This window comes from Anabrus simplex, chromosome 5, assembly GCF_040414725.1.
Source record: "Anabrus simplex isolate iqAnaSimp1 chromosome 5, ASM4041472v1, whole genome shotgun sequence".
In the NCBI taxonomy this organism is placed as follows: Eukaryota; Metazoa; Arthropoda; class Insecta; order Orthoptera; family Tettigoniidae; genus Anabrus; species Anabrus simplex.
In genome coordinates, this window is record NC_090269.1 from 72,965,428 (window position 1) to 72,982,346 (window position 16,919).

Below are 16,919 nucleotides of genomic sequence, written 5' to 3' on the forward strand. Positions count from 1 at the left end.
TACAGGTCGTATAGCCCGTTGGGCCATCCGTATTTCTGCCTTCCAATTCGATGTACGGCATATCAGAGGTACTGAAAATGTTGTTGCCGATGGACTCAGCCGTATGTTTCATAACGACGTAGAGACCCACGAACCGGTCGACAGTTCATCACCTTCCGAGTCCATACTATCTGGTGTTAATGCCATCTTAACAGATGCTCCCATGCTTTTTAGGGATATTGAGAAATACCAACGTGAAGATCCGACGCTGGCTCCGATAATGGAAACCCTTTCTTCTGGGGAACATGCTGTCCCTTATGTTCTGAGGAATGGTGTTTTATGTTGCCCATCGAGGCATGATAAGATGATGAAGGTTGTCGTGCCAGCGGTTCTTGTGCCTATGATCTTCAAGTATTATCATGAGACCCCATTAGGAGGGCATCTTGGAATCTTTAAAACCCGTGAAAAAATTCGTGAAATGTTCATTTGGAAAGGTATGGACGGTGAAATTCGGGAACTTGTAAAAGCTTGTAAATCTTGTTTGATCAGTAAACCCACCATGTCCACTAAAGTAGGCCTTTTGTCTTCTCATCAAGCGTCGCGCCCCATGGAACGCCTGTATATCGATTATGTGGGACCCTTCCCCCAGTCAAAGGGTAATGCCAACAAGTTCATCTTTGTGTGTGTAGATGGTTTTACAAGATTTTCCTGGTTATTTCCGACTAAGCTGGCTACCGCTCAGTCCACCATTACTTGCCTAAATTCTATTTTTGCTTCTTTTGGTCCGTGCCAATACATTGTATCTGATAATGCTAAAGCTTTTACATCAAATCTGTTTCGTAAATTCTGTTTTGACTTGTCCATCTCTCATGTAACTACATCTGCTTATTACCCTCAACCATCTCTGGCTGAACGGGTTAACCGTAATCTCAGGTCCGCACTTATTGCCTATCATCATGAAGATCATTCTAGGTGGGACACGTCCCTGCATTGGTTAGCTTTTGCTTTGAATTCGGCGGTTCATGAATCTCACAAATTTACTCCAGCTTCTTTGATGTTTAAGTTCGTTCCCAACACGCCGCTCTCTAACCTCTGGTCTCTGAATGACATTCTGCCCGAGACAATAGATCCGGACAACATTAAAGATCTTTGGAAGAAGGCTAAAGCTAATCTTAAAGTATCTCATGAAAAGGTTAGGGAAAGGTATGATCGTGGACGGAGACCCACCACCTTGAAGGTAGGTGACCAGGTTATGGTCAAAAATTTTGTTCCCGCGGGCAAGCTTGCCCCCAGATTTCATGGGCCTTGTATCATTCTCGATTTTCTTACGCCGGTTACCTTATTGCTAAGTAATCCAGCCACCGAGAGGATATTTAGAGTTCACCTGTCCCAGGTGAAACCGGTGTAATTTCTGTGTTAACTTGCTTCATATTATTTTGAAAGGATATGAAGGTTATATTTTTTTTTTGAGTTTCACTTTAAGGCATTCTGCCCCTTCTGTAATATTTTGGTTTTAGATGTAAGCCTTGTGTAAAACCTGCCCCGACCCGTTAAACTGCCATCCTGTTCTTGCCACGGCCATTACCACGCTCCCGTCTCCTGCTCCACCTTACACTGTGGCTTCATAATAGTAAATGCCATGGATATCTACACGCCGCTGGCCCCTCAACCTCTCCACAAGCCTGTACCCTCAAAGAAAATGATTGTCCAACACAATTCTGCCGCCTAGCTTTAATGTTTCAGCGCCCCCGCAGCCGCGCAGCGCCGTGCAGCGACTGGGGAGGGGGATGGGCCCCCTCCTCTCCAGCGAGGACGACATGTGCACGGCGAGCCGGAGCTCACCTCCCGGCCAAGGCTGATGTGCGGCGCACGACCTGCTACATGCCCGCAGCCTGTATCTGTTCACCGCGGGCGCGGCGTACTTCAACACCTCTGCTCCCCTCATAGTGCGGGCGAGCGGTATCTCAGGGTACTTGAGGGGTCCGAGCGGCCTCCGTTGGACGCAAGCTGCAACGGCCGGTCCGGCCATTCGACTCAATCTACATCAACTACATGGACAGTCACCATAAGCAATAACTACATTTGGGAATTCAACAGCAATATTTGGTGGACCGTGCAAAAAATCTTTCTTCACTTCTAAGTATTAAAAGTTTATCTTCAGAAATTCAAATTCTACAAACATAAAGACTTTCATTCACCTGCAACAACAACATTTTGAAACTGAATTAAGAAATCTTGTAAATGCTTCTGCTATCTATCTTCGTATCAACATCATTACTTGGACTTTGGTTCAAACTGATTTCATGTGTCACCCCTGGAGGAACTTTTGGGGGGGGAGGTCTGTACCGGGCGGTACACCTCTACACCGTTTATTTAAAAGTTGCGCCAGTTGAAACTCCTCTTCTGGAGGAAGGTTGAACTTTATCTATTCTATTAATTCTCTACTTTCTCAGAAGATGTCACCACGTGGAAAATTTTGAGTTTTTGAACTGTGTCACTTTTGATGTGTTTTTGTTTCGCTTGAAGTAAGAAGTGTGAACTTTCTCTTCTAGAGGACACTACTGAAGAATTACAATAGTGCAACCTAGTGCGAAATCAAAGAACTATTTTGTTGGAGAAATTTTTATTTCAAGAGTTTGTTCTTTGTTAAATTTCTTTCTGTCATGGTTTAAGTTGGCTGTATACCCCTCTTTTTCCCCTTATTTTGGATCTAGCCAATCCCGAATTTCTTTAATTAATTTCCCACCAATAATGTGTTTCTTCTTCCTCTATGTAGGGGTTTCTTTTCCCTAGCCAATAAAGAGTTTGTGGGAGGGTGTTTTCTTTCCCCTAACGCCTAGAAACTTCCGCGAGAGTATTTAAACTGCTGATTTTTGGGTCTCTAGGCCACTTCTGTTCCATCTTTCAGTGTATTAAGTACATAGCAGGAGGCGGGAAGCGCCTCTTTCTTCTTCAGCCGTTCAACACCAGGTAATGGCCTATTAATAACTTCTTTTCTTGCTAGGTCGGCAGTTTAACACTCGCGGCGGGTTCGAAGCATTTCCATCATGTAACCTTTTCCTAAAATGTAATTACTCTTTTCATCTTTTTCTTGTAAAGCTACATATTGGGATAGAGAGTGCTAACCCTCTCGAGCTCCCACTCACATTTGTTTTGAGGTGAACTTATTTTCTCAAACTATTCTTCGTTTATGTAATGTAAAGTGTTCTTCTCTAAGTCACCTCTGTAGTATGGGATTAGCCCTTGCGTTAGCGGCCCAGAGCCAGATTAGGTTTTAAAAAAAACAAAGTGTATTAGGAGTGCAAGATCGCCTCCTCTCAAATTGTTAGTTTAGAGGTCATGTAATCAACCTTCTTTTCATGTAATAGACCTCTGTAGGTTGGGTATTTTACCCCTGTGAATACGTCCTTAGAGGACAGCTTGAAGGTAGAGTTTGGTGTGGCCTTTGAGAGGCTTAAATTTTAAGAGCGGATCGCTCTTTTGGAAAATGGAGTGTCATATGCCTCGTGGAGGCTTTTCTGTGTAATTCGGAGCCAGGGGCTCCTAGGGATGAATGGGGTTTTCTGCCCCTCTGTTAAAACTTGTGTTTGTGGTAAAACTGAGCTGATCGCAGAAGTCAGGGCGTGAAGCCCAAAACCTGTAAATATTGTATCTCCCCTTGTTTTGCTACATTGTACCTGCCATGTCTGTTATTGCTTTGTTTTTGAAAAGAAAATATAACCTAGTTAAATTTTTAATTACTTTTACATTAACTTTGATTCCGTAGTTTGAAACCCATTCACGCCCGCACCTTCTTACGCCTCTACCTACCGCTAAAACACGGTAACAATTATTATTATTATTATTATTATTATTATTATTATTATTATTATTATTATTATTATTAACGATGGCACTTGTTAATTGTAATCACTGCATAACGAGTAAAATGTAACGTGGACGATGTATATATTTACAATTTTGGAAAATGTATATTTCGGGCCAGTTTCTCGCACGTTATAAGTCAGTTATTTTAGGATTTTTAGATCCTTTCATTTGCCATTTTTCGCCATTTATTAGATCAGCACAGTCCTGGTCCTGTTCTATCGTCGCTAACATAGCAATATATTGAAACTCTTTCTTTCTTAAACTGTTTACCTTCCAGGGTTGGTTTTTCCCTCCGACTCAGTGAGGGATCCAACCTCTACCGCCTCAAGGGCAGTGTCCTTGAGAATGAGACTTTGGGTCAGGGGATACAACTGGGGAGGATGACAAGTACTCGCCCAGGACACCTCACCTGCTATGCTGAACAGGGGCCTTGTGGGGGGATGGGGGGATTGGAAGGGATAGACAAGGAAGAGGGAAGGAAGCGGCCGTGGCCTTAAGTTAGGGACCATCCCGGTATTTGCCTGGAGGAGAAGTGGGAAATCACGGACAACTACTTCCAGGATGGCCGAGATAGGAATCGGACCCACCCCTACTTAGTTGACCTTCTGAGGCTATGTGGACCCCGTTCCAGCCCTTGCACCATGTTTAAAAGTTCGTGGCAGAGCCGGGAATCGAACCCGGGCTAATCACGCTAACCACTACACCACAGAGGCGGACAGGTAGAAACTCGTTCCATGAAATATGTGAGTTTCGAAATAATAACAACAATTTCGTGTGGCTATTTTAGCCGTGTACAGCCCTATAAGGCAGACCCTCCGATGAGGGTGGGTGTCATCTGCCACGTGTAAGTAACTGCGTGTTATTGTGGTGGAGGATATTGTTGTGTGTGGTGCGCGAGTTGCAGGGATGTTGGGGACAGCACAAATACCCAGTCCTCGAGCCATTGGAATTAACCAATGAAGGTTAAAATCCCCGACCCGGCGGAGAATCGAACGTGGGACACTCTGAACCGAAGGCTAGTAAGCAGACCGTTCGGTAGTCGCGTAAGACAATTTGGAAATGAAAGGGTATGGCAAAGTGGCAGTGGGTCCACGTAATGCAGTCGGTCGTGTGACGTTTTATTACTGTGTCAACAGTATCGTTTATTTTCTTTGTCTTAGAACCACGATACGGAAATGTTCCCGGCCCAGTGACTGTGACACTACATCATAGTTGGGCGCCGCAGAACTCTTAACGACCTCCTTTCTGTATTTCCTTATAACAGGCCCTGCAGAAGAAAGTAAGTGTATTATTGGTCGGAACAGTATTGACCAGAATAGTAGGCTACTCCACTGAGACACATACCGTTAATGAGGGTGCATAGGTCACTCCCACACTTAACGTATTGTGTCCCAGTCGACCCACATGTTCTGACTTACGAGTGTCGGCCTGCCTGTTTGCACCTATGACGTCGATGGTACTGTCGCTTCCGAAAAGAACGGAACGATGTCTTCTTTTAATTGGAAAGCATGTCAGTATTATGATGTATTCATGATTGATATCAGTTACCATGGATGTGAAACATAATATGGACCTGCCACATTGAGAATTATCTTCAGGGTGGCCTGTTCAGTAGGCCTGTGGCCTGTTAGGCGGTCGCATCCTGTGATAGAAATGTTATATGTTACAGGTCTAACGCCTGTTATAACTAGAGACCGGAATATTATGCACTAATAGGTTAGAATGCAAGCGAGAAGCAAGTATAGTCTACCTTCACAACGATTATGCTATGGGGTTTGCATAAATTGGGGGTACAGCCCATCAGAACCCCTATAATTTATGTTACTCCTTCTACACTATGGAAGAGCGGGTGGCCGGCATTTCCTACTAACCAAATTAGTTTGCAGTGTAACCTATTACCGCATGAAAATCCGGGCTTCAGTTATAACAGACGATTGAAAGTCGGCATAATGTCCTGTCGGAAGTTAGCCACATGGAGTAGTCGTATTCAATTAATCCGAAATGCTATCGACCTCATCCAGTTATCTTGGGAACAGAACGTGAACGACTAACAATCTGCCAAAGATTTTGAGATCGAATTCCGGCACGAATATTTGGAATTTAAGGCGTCCTAAATTAAAGTGTCCTGTGGCACATTTTTATGGAAGGTAGGAAAGTAGTTTTCAAGTCAAAATGTCTGTGTTCATGTGACTTAATAGTGATAGTGTTTAAGAACACAATATTACACTGAGTTACAGGATTTGACTTTCCTGAAAAAATAGGCATTCCTGAAAGCATTTTTCCTGTGAATTCGAAAATGAAATTTATTTTTTTCCTTCAGCCTCCAATTTTAAGAAAAACCAGGAAATTTCGGTTAAAGTGGTACACAAGGCACTGTTGTTTCTTATGCGAATGGGATAATAGGGTGAAGTAATAGCATTACATTGAACTCTCAATTTGATGGAGTGTTAGTGGCTAAGGGTCGTTCGTAAAACAGCAAGTCCGTTAAATCGCGAATATTTGGAACTGTGTTGACAATAAAAAACGTTCAGCGGTATTCTCCTTCTTCCTGACCTTTCCCCAGTTAACTGCGGTAGGCACTTTGAATGGATTCAGCCTAGTTTTTCAGCTTAATATATTTCCTAACACCAACCATATGTGGAGGGATGCATTCACTATTGTGTATCTGTGGGAGTTTATCATTCGATGTGTTCTATGCTTTTGAAGATGTGTATTAAGACGAGTCTTGGGGACTAAATTCAGAGGTACTAAGAATTATTTATGATATTGTGTTTGTACGTCTGTTATTGTATTGTGTTTCCTCTTTTCGAATGACACTTGAGAAGAAATGGGCTCAGCATAAATTGATGCAAATTCAAAGAGAATTTGTACTTCGTATTTCCCGTGCTTACCGCACCGCCTCTACTGACGCAGCTCTTCTTATTGCAGGCATTGAGCCACTATTTCTGACGGCGATAGCAAAAGCTGAACTCACATTTTTGAAGAAAAACAAAGTATGTATCACCAATGCCCATTCTGAATACCACTCTAGAGCAACCGTGTCATCTTCTACAGTCTGATCACCCAAGTCTCTTCAAAAACTTCATTTGTGAAAATTGTTCAATTATCCATTACTGATTTATTCACACAGATGGATCTAGCATACCAAGCACAGATGAACAGGACAAAGTTGGATGCGCCTTCGTTGTTCATGAAAACTATTCTGAGGTGTTCTCATCGCAGTACAAACTCTCTTCCACTTGCTCTATTTTCCAGGCTGAACTGTGGGCTATCAAATCTGCGATCTAATGGTGCAAATTTAACAACAAGAAATCTCGGTTATTAAGTGATTCGGAAGCTGCGTTGAATGCGGTAAATACAATATGAATCCAATAGCTATAGCTATTAGAACCACAGCTCAACAACGTCCGCACATGTGTTTTGACTGGATTCACGGTCATTGTGGACTATCTGGAAACGAGAAAGCTGATCTTCTGGCACAATGAGGGGCTACATTTAATTTGGAAATTACTTATAACAAAACGTCACCTAGCTAGTCTAAAAACATCACTAAGAAGCAAGTAATCCATCAATAGAACAACGTTTGTACTTCTTCCACTAGAGGCCAAGTCACCAGAGAAATATTCTTTCCTGAGGTTTTCAACCGCCTGCAAAGTAACGTGTTGGTTCCAAGCTTTGAAATAACTCAATTTTTGACTGGTCATGGCAAATTCGGTTATTATTTTCATCGATTTGGAATCAATCGCCCTGATGACTACATGTATGTCTGTGGATCCTCAAACACAGTGGACCACTTACTGTTTGAATGTGCTGGAATTAAAAGAAGAAAGTTTGACTTGAACTTTCATTTAAATTATTGCAACATTGAATTATCAAAACCCCTGTATCATGTGTTTAAGAAGCCGTGCTGTTACAAATATTAACTTCATCCACTTCATTATCCGCCGATTAGACACATGAATTCATTTTCATTGTAAAATTGAATATGAATTTTAACTATAACCCTAGTAAACTATTAAAACAGGGTTCCAAACTGATTTGGATATTCAATAATAATAATAATAATAATAATAATAATAATAATAATAATAATAATAATAATAATAATAATAATAATAATAATAATAATAATAATAATCATAATAATAATAATAATAATAATAATAATAATTCGAGGAAAAGCACACAGAGCTTGAGTTACAAAAATTAACTAGACGCTCGGGAGTCTGTTTCGATAAGGTATGGCATCAAGGCCTCATTTACAAACGAAATTTACTAGGAATCCCTCCATACGTGCCGTGTCTCCTTACTAGCTATCTTTCGAATCGTAAATCTCCGGTAGTTGTCAACAAGACCTTGTCGGACCACCACCCCGTCCTGTCGGGAGTCCCTCAGGGTGGACTTATGTCTTCTAAACTCTTCAACCTTTACATGGCAGACTTACCTAAGCCTCCGTCCGCGGAAATGTATATGTACGCAGATGACACGGCCATGACTTCGAAAGTGGAGAATAAAAATTAATGTCAACAAAAGTAGTGCTAATTTATTTTCCAAACGTCTAAGAACTGACACCCACTTCCACTCCTCCACTAATATTTTACGGCGAAGTGATTCGATGTCAAACAAAATTAAATATGTGGGTGTTTGGATAGAAGACTGACCTTTAAAGATCACATAGATTCCATTTCAGCACAAGCGTCTCTCAGTAATTATTCCACATATGAAAGCTTACAGTATAAAGGACTTAATATATAAAACATACTCAAGTTGTATAAGTCCTCTTTCAGGCCAGTCCTCGAATATGCCAGTCTGGTCCCGAAATGTTTGTCAAACCCCGTTTAGATAAGGTTCAGGACATCCAAAATCACGCACTGTGCTTCATCTCAGGACTCCCTCGTTTCAACAAAACCGCGACATCCACACTAAACTCAGGATTGATGAGATTAGTATCAGAATCAAGAAGACATCCCACAAATTCTCTTCTCGTCTAAATTCAAGACCTAACGTCCTTATATCATCGTCGGGGAATTATGAAGCCGAAGGCCTCCGATATAAGAGGCCTAATGTTATCTTAGATTAGTTACCAAAAGCGGGTACAGCCGCTAGAGTTATTTCAGTAAAATGTCTACAGTATACTGTGATTGGAAATAATACAGAAACCAAACCCTATGGCACTATAGCCCTGAAGGACCTCGGTCTACCAAGCGACCGCTGCTCAGCCCGAAGGCCTGCAAATTGCGAGATGGTGCATGGTCAATGCGACGAATCCTCCCCGCGATATTCTCGGTTAACCGGGGTCGCCATCTCACTGTCAGATAACTCCTCAACTGCAATCACGTAGGCTGAGTAGACTTCGAGCCAACCCTCACCTCGAGGTAAAAGTCCCTGACCTGGCCGGGAATCAATCCCGCGGTTTCCGCATGAGAGGCAGGCACGTTACTCCCAGACCGCAGGGCCGGCTGGAAATAATAATCAAGTTGATATTTTCACATAATTTTATTATTCATTTAAATTTTCTTTTTTATTTTGTTTAGCAATAGTCAGAATTTTATTGAATTGTAGTGAATCATGTCAGAATTAAGAGATGTCTTTACTTCGTAAGGAACATCTTGTCCACTACAATGCCATTCGTCTCTTACAGTACTTATCATCGGCCAAGTGTAAATAAAATTGTATTTAATTGGATAACTAAGGTGTCTTTCTTTTCACCTTAAGTTTGAAATACTTCGTTTGATGTTGTCATAAAAGCCAGGCCTGACAGTCCCTTACTTGTCTTCATCCGTATTTTTTTTATAGCAGTATACAGTCCACTCTGAGGAACCCTGTATTTGGCTTTCTTCTGCCCTCCTTGTACGAGTTTCCCTTCCCCATACCCACATCATTAAAACATCCATTCATTTTTGTTCTACCTCTCCGTTGTCTAAATGCACTTGTCACTACGTTCGGCAGACCACAGACTATCAATATGTCGGATATCTGCTTCATTAGTAATCTCTAATATGGGGCTTTACTCACTACACAATCACAATTCAAGCTGTATTGGTATATGGACAGAGCACTGTTATAACACAAATAATAAGAACGAATGTATATAAATAAAGTTGTAGGGGTTCCACTGTCTGTAATTTCGTTTGTTTTGCCAATGCTTCAGATATTTATCCGTTTTAGGTCAACTCAAGACAGTATCTTTCTTTATTTGTCGTGTCTGTCTGTTTGTTCAACCATCACGGCGAAACGGCTGGCTAGATCTCAACCAATCTTCATATTTAGAGTATACTCATCCCGGGAAAGGTTTTGGTATGCATATGGCTTAAACATCTCTGAATAGACGAAGGTTTATAGGAAAACCAGAACAGTTTTCTTCCATTTTCTATTATACTATTGATTTTCTGTAAAATCCGCAGACTATTTGTGAAACGTCTCTTCATTATAAACAACTTTTTTATGTAGATAATTTCGCTTACTCTTCAAATGACGGAGAAAATTACTGTTTTCTGCGCTTCTCATGCTCTGTTTTGAGTGCCCGACAGACCGACAACGAACCTACAGGTTACCATGGCAACGTCTCTGACTGCTTGCCACCAGGGAAGTAACGTATTGCCATTTTCGTCATCATTCCTGTAAATTCGTGATTGTTCCTTGGGTAGAAAGCAAGAAAGACGTCAATCGGCCATTCTGCGGTATATTGGCGGAATACCGTTGGAGGTTACAATCATCCTCGAATAGCACTAAAGGGCGTTGTTAATATTTGAACAGTACAGCGGAGTGCAGCCCATTATATCGCACCGTAAGGTGCTCTCTGGTATTTGATATAATTTTTACTGTATTTCTGTTCTACTTCTGTTTTCCGCTTTAAGTTCTTTAGGCTTAAGTAATAACACCATAAGTCATCTTCTTATCTGTTTACCTAAGAATTCATACGCCTAAATTTATCTTCTGTTGCCTCCTTCTTATATCCGAGCTCGATTGTGATTGGCAGGAGAAAATGTGACTTGCCGTTATCAACAAAACTTCCCCAATTTCTACCTTACATCGGAAACAACTTATAGAATCCTCCCTGTTTTGTTTCCCGGATAGCGCTAAGAGACATGCAATTTAATATAACCTTACTCACTGCCTTTACAGTAATTTACGGAGAAATCCGTATACAATGTAGAATACCGTAGCGAAGCACCGGTATATTTGCTAGTACGAAATAAAACCCCAGTAAAGAATGTAACGAAGTCTCCAATCTCTTTGTCGTACGAACAGCTACGAACAAACAGAACGCAACCATGATAGGAACATAACATCCTGTGGGTGCGGGCAGCAGACTACATCCACGATATCCCCTGCTTGTCGTAAAAGATGACTGAAAGGCGGCTGATGACTACGGGTTCCCTAGCTGAGTCTGGCATTGCTACAGTTACTAGTGTCAGACTCCTGACCTTCAGAGGATGGTTGGCAAGTTGTACTTCCTCTTAAAACAGTAATCACCACCACCACCACCACCACCATCCTGACCTTCATCTTTCCCGTACAGCCTCACTTGGTCAACTCTTGTTCCCTTCCGACCCCTTTTTTTGCTAGTTGCTTTACGTCGCACCGACACGGATAGGTCTTATGGCGACGATGGGACAGGGAAGGGCTAGGAGTGGGAAGAAAGCGGCCGTGGCCTTAATTAAGGTACAGCCCCAGCATTTGCCTGGTGTGAAAATGGGAAACCACGGAAAACCATTTTCAGGGCTGCCGACAGTGGGGTTCGAACCTACTATCTCCCGAATACTGGATACTGGCCGCACTTAAGCGACTGCAGCTACCGAGCTCGGTCTTCCGACTCCGACAGTGTGCAAGGCCCAGGGGGTCTTTCATGTTCACACCCCTCGTGGTTCTTCTCTTTCTTTGGACGATACCTTCATTAATCGAAGTGTCAGACCTCATCCATTTTTTCCCTCTGATTAATGTTAATAGAGGATGGTTCCTCTTCATACAATAAACACCGCAACTGGTAGGAAAACAAGCAGTTAGCAGGACAATGTCGTAAGTTTATTTACAAGAACCTGATAATCGATATGTTGGTTTACGCGGTTCGCTGAGGGTGAGGGCAAATTAGTCGGCCAGTGCAGAGGTTTCCTAGATTACTATAAAGCAAAGGTTTCTGAAAAATCTAAAATTCCCAGCTCCATATCCATGTGCTTGCTGGTCAAGTAGCTCCTGTTATTTGAAAACTCTTTCCTTGCTAGTGTAATTCTCCTTTCCATTTCGGTAAATAATACAAGAATAGGAATTGTTTAACATAAACTATTCGTATTTTAAGTCGGCTGAATGGTCAACCTCCTGACCTTCCATTCAGAGTGTCTCTGTTTCGATTCCAGCGGCCTATGGTTAATTCATTTGGCTCGGAGATTTGTGATTTGTGTTCAATTTAATACAATTCTCTTCCTATATTCTAAACACAGTACATTCCTTCATATAGCGCTGGGGTCAGGAATCCTCCAACCGTAAAACAGAGCAAATTTCACATCAAGAGCCGACCTCAATAACTTGTCAAAAAGTGCAGGAAGAAGAGTCATGTTTCAAGCTTTCTGGCACCGTAACTACACGCTGCGCTGTTCTCTCTCTGTGAGGCTTGATAAAGGTTTCCTGATGTAAATTAGGAAGGCGACGGAAGCGCTTCTCTACCATCGAGCTATCTAATTCGCACACACACAGCAGTGAGGTAAAAGGTCAGTGACTTGACGAGTAGAGCAGAAGTGTGAGGCGTTGCAGATGCTACAACATGGAAACAAGGAGCAGCGTGACCAAGTAATTTACTTTTCGTGGGTAGCGATTATTAATTAATGACCTAGTACCAAGTCTCTCTCAGTGTGAATTAAAACGTCTTTAGAAACACGAGTAGAACACTTCCGTTGACGGGTGTTTCAGAAGCTTCTCCGTGCTGTGTTTCTTTTTCAGCGAGTGAGTTGGCCGTGCAGTTAGGGCCGTAGAGCTGTGAGCTTGCATTCGGGGATAGTGGGCTCAAGCAGCACTAGAAATGTTTTTCCATGGTTTCCCATTTTCACACCAGGCAAATGCTGGGGCTGTACCTTAATTAAGGCCACGGCCGCTTGCTTCCCACTCCTATCCCTTCCCCGTCCCATCGTCGCCATATGACCCTACCTGTGTCGGTGAGACGTAAAGCAACTAGCAAAAAAAGAAAGAAAGAAAGAATTCCGGAAGAAAACATCTTCATATATCTTATTTCTCACATTATCAATATTTAGAATTTGTTTTCATTTCAAAGGTAAGTGAATAACACTAATGATATTTTCCCATGTGAAGTAATATTGATGATATATTATAAATGAAAAAATGCCCATAGGCTGTCCGTACTGCGATAATAACTGGAAGACGCAGATATGTCACTGCCGGAACGAGCTTTAACATGAGACAAGCAATTGTGATTGAGGGGTGAGCGAATCACACGAGCCACTTCATGTTGGAGTTCACATAAACCTAAAAAAGGAGGATGATCTCCTCATTCTGTCGTTGAAGTTTTAATAACAAGTTCTATTAATAATAATGGCATTAATTTTATATACAGTAAATTATTTGAAGAGACCTTAGTTTAAATCTAAAAATTAGACTTCTGAGATGTTACGTCTTCTCCACTTTGTTCTATGGATTTGAGACCAGGACCATAAAGAAAAGAAAAATTGACAGATTAGAGGCATTTGAGCTATGGACGTATGAAAGGATACTGCGTTTGAGTTGGGCAGATAAGGTCACAAACGATGAGGTAATGAGGCGAGTGGAGGAAGAGAAAGGGAAATAATATTAAATACTGCCAAAGTCAGAAAGCTGCAGTATCTCGCTCATGTAATGCGAGGAGAGAAATATCATCTACTGCAGCTGGTCATTCATGGGAAGATACAAGGCAAAATAAGACCAGGAAGAAGACGCATTTCTTGGAATGATAATCTGAAATATTGGTTCAACTGTTCCACTGAAAATGAAATGAAATTGCGTATGGCTTTTAGTGCCGGGAGTGTCCGAGGAGAAGTTCGGCTCGCCAGATGCAGGTCTTTTGATCTGACTCCCGTAGGCGACCTGCGTGTCGTGATGAGGATGAAATGATGATGAAGACGACACATACACCCAGCCCCCGTGCCAGCGAAATTAACCAATGATGGTTAAAATTCCCGACCCTGCCGGGAATCGAACCCGGGACCGCTGTGCCGTGGAGCCGGACAACTGTTCCACTATTGAACTGATTCGGGCTGCTTCATCTAAAACAAAAATCTCCATCATGGTAACTGACCTTCTAAGAAGGAGATGGCACTTGAAGAAGAATTCATTTCACTGGTTTCGGAGACGCCGAGGAGCCGCAATGTTGTCCCACGGCAGTTCTTTTACGTGCCAGTAAATCTACCGACACCAGGCTGGCTTATTTGATTACCTTCATATACATCGGACTGAGCGTGCGTCGAACCTTGCAACTTGAGCTCCGAAGGCCAGCGCTCTGCCGTCTTCTCATCTTAGCATGGCACCCAGTTAATCGCTGTCTGAAACATTGCAGTTCCCTAGTATTTAAATCCCTTTTCGAGGAAGGAAGCTGTCTTTGGGTTCGTCACTCAGCACTTCGTGTGCTAACTTATTCATTCAGAGCCATCTGTAGGCATATTTTTTAAAATTATCTTCGAGCCAAGAACATACTCCATTTTAACAGTTTTTTTTTAATTTTCCTTATTAAATTATAATACTGATTCTTCAATTTATCTGTCAAATTATTAGTAGAGGAATAATCTCTCTGTCTTTTGTCGGCCCTGTGGTCCAGGGGCAGCGAGCCTAAGTCTTATTCGAAGGAGTTTAGTTCGATTCCTGACCAGGTTAGGGAATATTACCTCGTTTTGACGGCTAGTTCGAGGCCCACTCAGTCTACATGAGAACTATTGAGGAGATATCTGTAGCTGATATAGCGGCTCTCAAGAAATTATGTCGCAGGGGATATGTCGTGGTGACCACGTACCGTCTCGTAATGTCTAAGCCTTCGGATTGAGCAGTGGTCCTTTGGCAAGCCAAGGCCCATCAGGGCTGTAGGTTTGGTTTCGTTGCTGCCTTATAACTGGTGTCCCTAGATTCTATTTCCGATTCACCTAGCATTATATTATTCACGGTGTTATTTTTCATGGTTCTTTAATAATAATGTTATTGGTTTTCCGTCCCACTAACTACTTTTATGGCTTTTGGAGACGACGAGAGGCCGGAATTTTATCCCGCAGCAAAGAAAAGATTAGAAATGAAACAAACAGGAAGGAGGCTGACATCAAAATAACCGTTACCGAGCTTTTAGGAAGACGCAGGCTATTATGGTTTGGACATGTTATATGATGGACAGAATGAGAACAGGAAGGAATTACTTTGACACAGAAGTGAAAGGGGGGAGAGGCCGGTAGGGAGGCCAAGGAATCGAAGGGCAGACACAGTGAAATCGGAGGTCAGCGAGAGGAATGTCAAGTGGGAGGACATAAAGGAACGGAAACTATCATTTGACAGGAAGAAGTGGCGAGCGCTTGTACACCACACCCGAGAAAGTGGATCTGGTAAATGATGATGAGGAGGAGGAGTTATTTTTGTTGCCGGTAAACCTACCGGCACGGGGCTGACATATTTGAGCACCTTCAAATGCCACCGGACTGAATCAACATCGCACCTACCAACTTCAACTCAGAAACCGTCTGAGAAACTCAGCCCAGCTCGTGGTTCTTTAATGGATTAATATTTAAGACACTTCAACGCAGTCAATCAATCAATCAATCAATCAATCAATCAATCAATCAATCAATCAATCAATCAATCAATCAATCAATCAATCAATCAATCAATCAATCAATCAATCAATCAATCAATCAATCAATCAATCAATCAATCAATCAATCAATCAATCAATCAATCAATCAATCAATCAATCAATCAATCAATCAATCAATCAATCAATCAATCGTAGTGTCCATTTCCTCTGAGTTGCTATAATGTATGTTTTGCTTTCACTTCACTCTAACGAGGTTTGTGCTTTCTTCTTTCCAGGGCTGCCAACCTGTGCCATGACGCTGGGGCGTGCTGCCCTGACGTTCATGGCCATCCTGCACCTCTCCAGTGCGGCCACTTTGGCTGCCAACAAACATGGTGAGTTGGTGATCATCTTTCTAGAAGTAATTTTGTCAGTAAAGTATTAGTGATTATATTTAATTTTTAACGTCTGTAACGTCTATACTCTGAATTAATAATATACAATACTCGACAAAACTTCTACTCTTCTTAATGTTCGCCATCGAACGTAACAAATATCACAGGTTTTAAAAATATCTGTATAGTAGAACAAAAAGGTATTGATTAAAATATTTAACAAAAAACTCACACCAGCTTCGACTTAATTTCTTCAATTCCTTAAATTTGTTCTGAGGACAGATAACAAACTTGTGACTCGTACAGTACACTGAATCATTGTATTTAACAACTACTGCATTTTAGTTCTAAGTAGAGGAAGTGGAATTGTGAACTCCATTAACTCTTCGTAAGTATGGACAATAAATTATTCTTGCAGACGACGAAGTTCTACACAAGTTTCCAAACTTCCGAAAGATTATCTGTAAATTTATTTCAGGTCTTGTTCACAAATACTAAACTGAAGATGAATAGTTACGGGTGTCTTAATATAAATGATGTAGTAATAACTTACTTCTGGGAATCTGAAACAATCTCCACTAAGACTGAGTGACAGAGGAGAGTCGTATAATATAGAATACCATTTACTTTTGGCAGTATAACTTCTTACCAAAATCAGTTATGAAATATAAATAAATATGGTTTGAAAATTCAAATAATTAGCCAAGATTCTCTATATTTTTAAATTGTAAATTGTTAATATCTTCACGTCAAAATTATTCCTTTCAAAAAGTTGCACTTGGTGGGTAATACGGAATAGTCGGCTAATATGGACTAGTAGGGTAAATAATATGTAAATTAAAATACAGCTTCAATAAATTCTTTCAGTTATGTTTAAGGAACGTTCTTACAGGTGGACGTACAGAAATTTTAAAAAATCGAAAGAATAA

General features: G+C 41.5%; 1 protein-coding gene across 1 annotated transcript in view; it reads left to right on the forward strand.

Annotated features, from left to right (window-relative positions):
• The first annotated feature begins 15,908 nt into the window (after positions 1-15,908).
• The window catches only part of LOC136874359 (serine protease 27), a 38,337-nt gene continuing 37,326 nt past the window's right edge, over positions 15,909-16,919 (forward strand). Inside the window, exon 1 of the mRNA XM_067147997.2 lies at positions 15,909-15,990. Coding sequence (XP_067004098.1) covers positions 15,909-15,990 — 82 coding nt within the window. The remainder of the gene's footprint in view (positions 15,991-16,919) is intronic.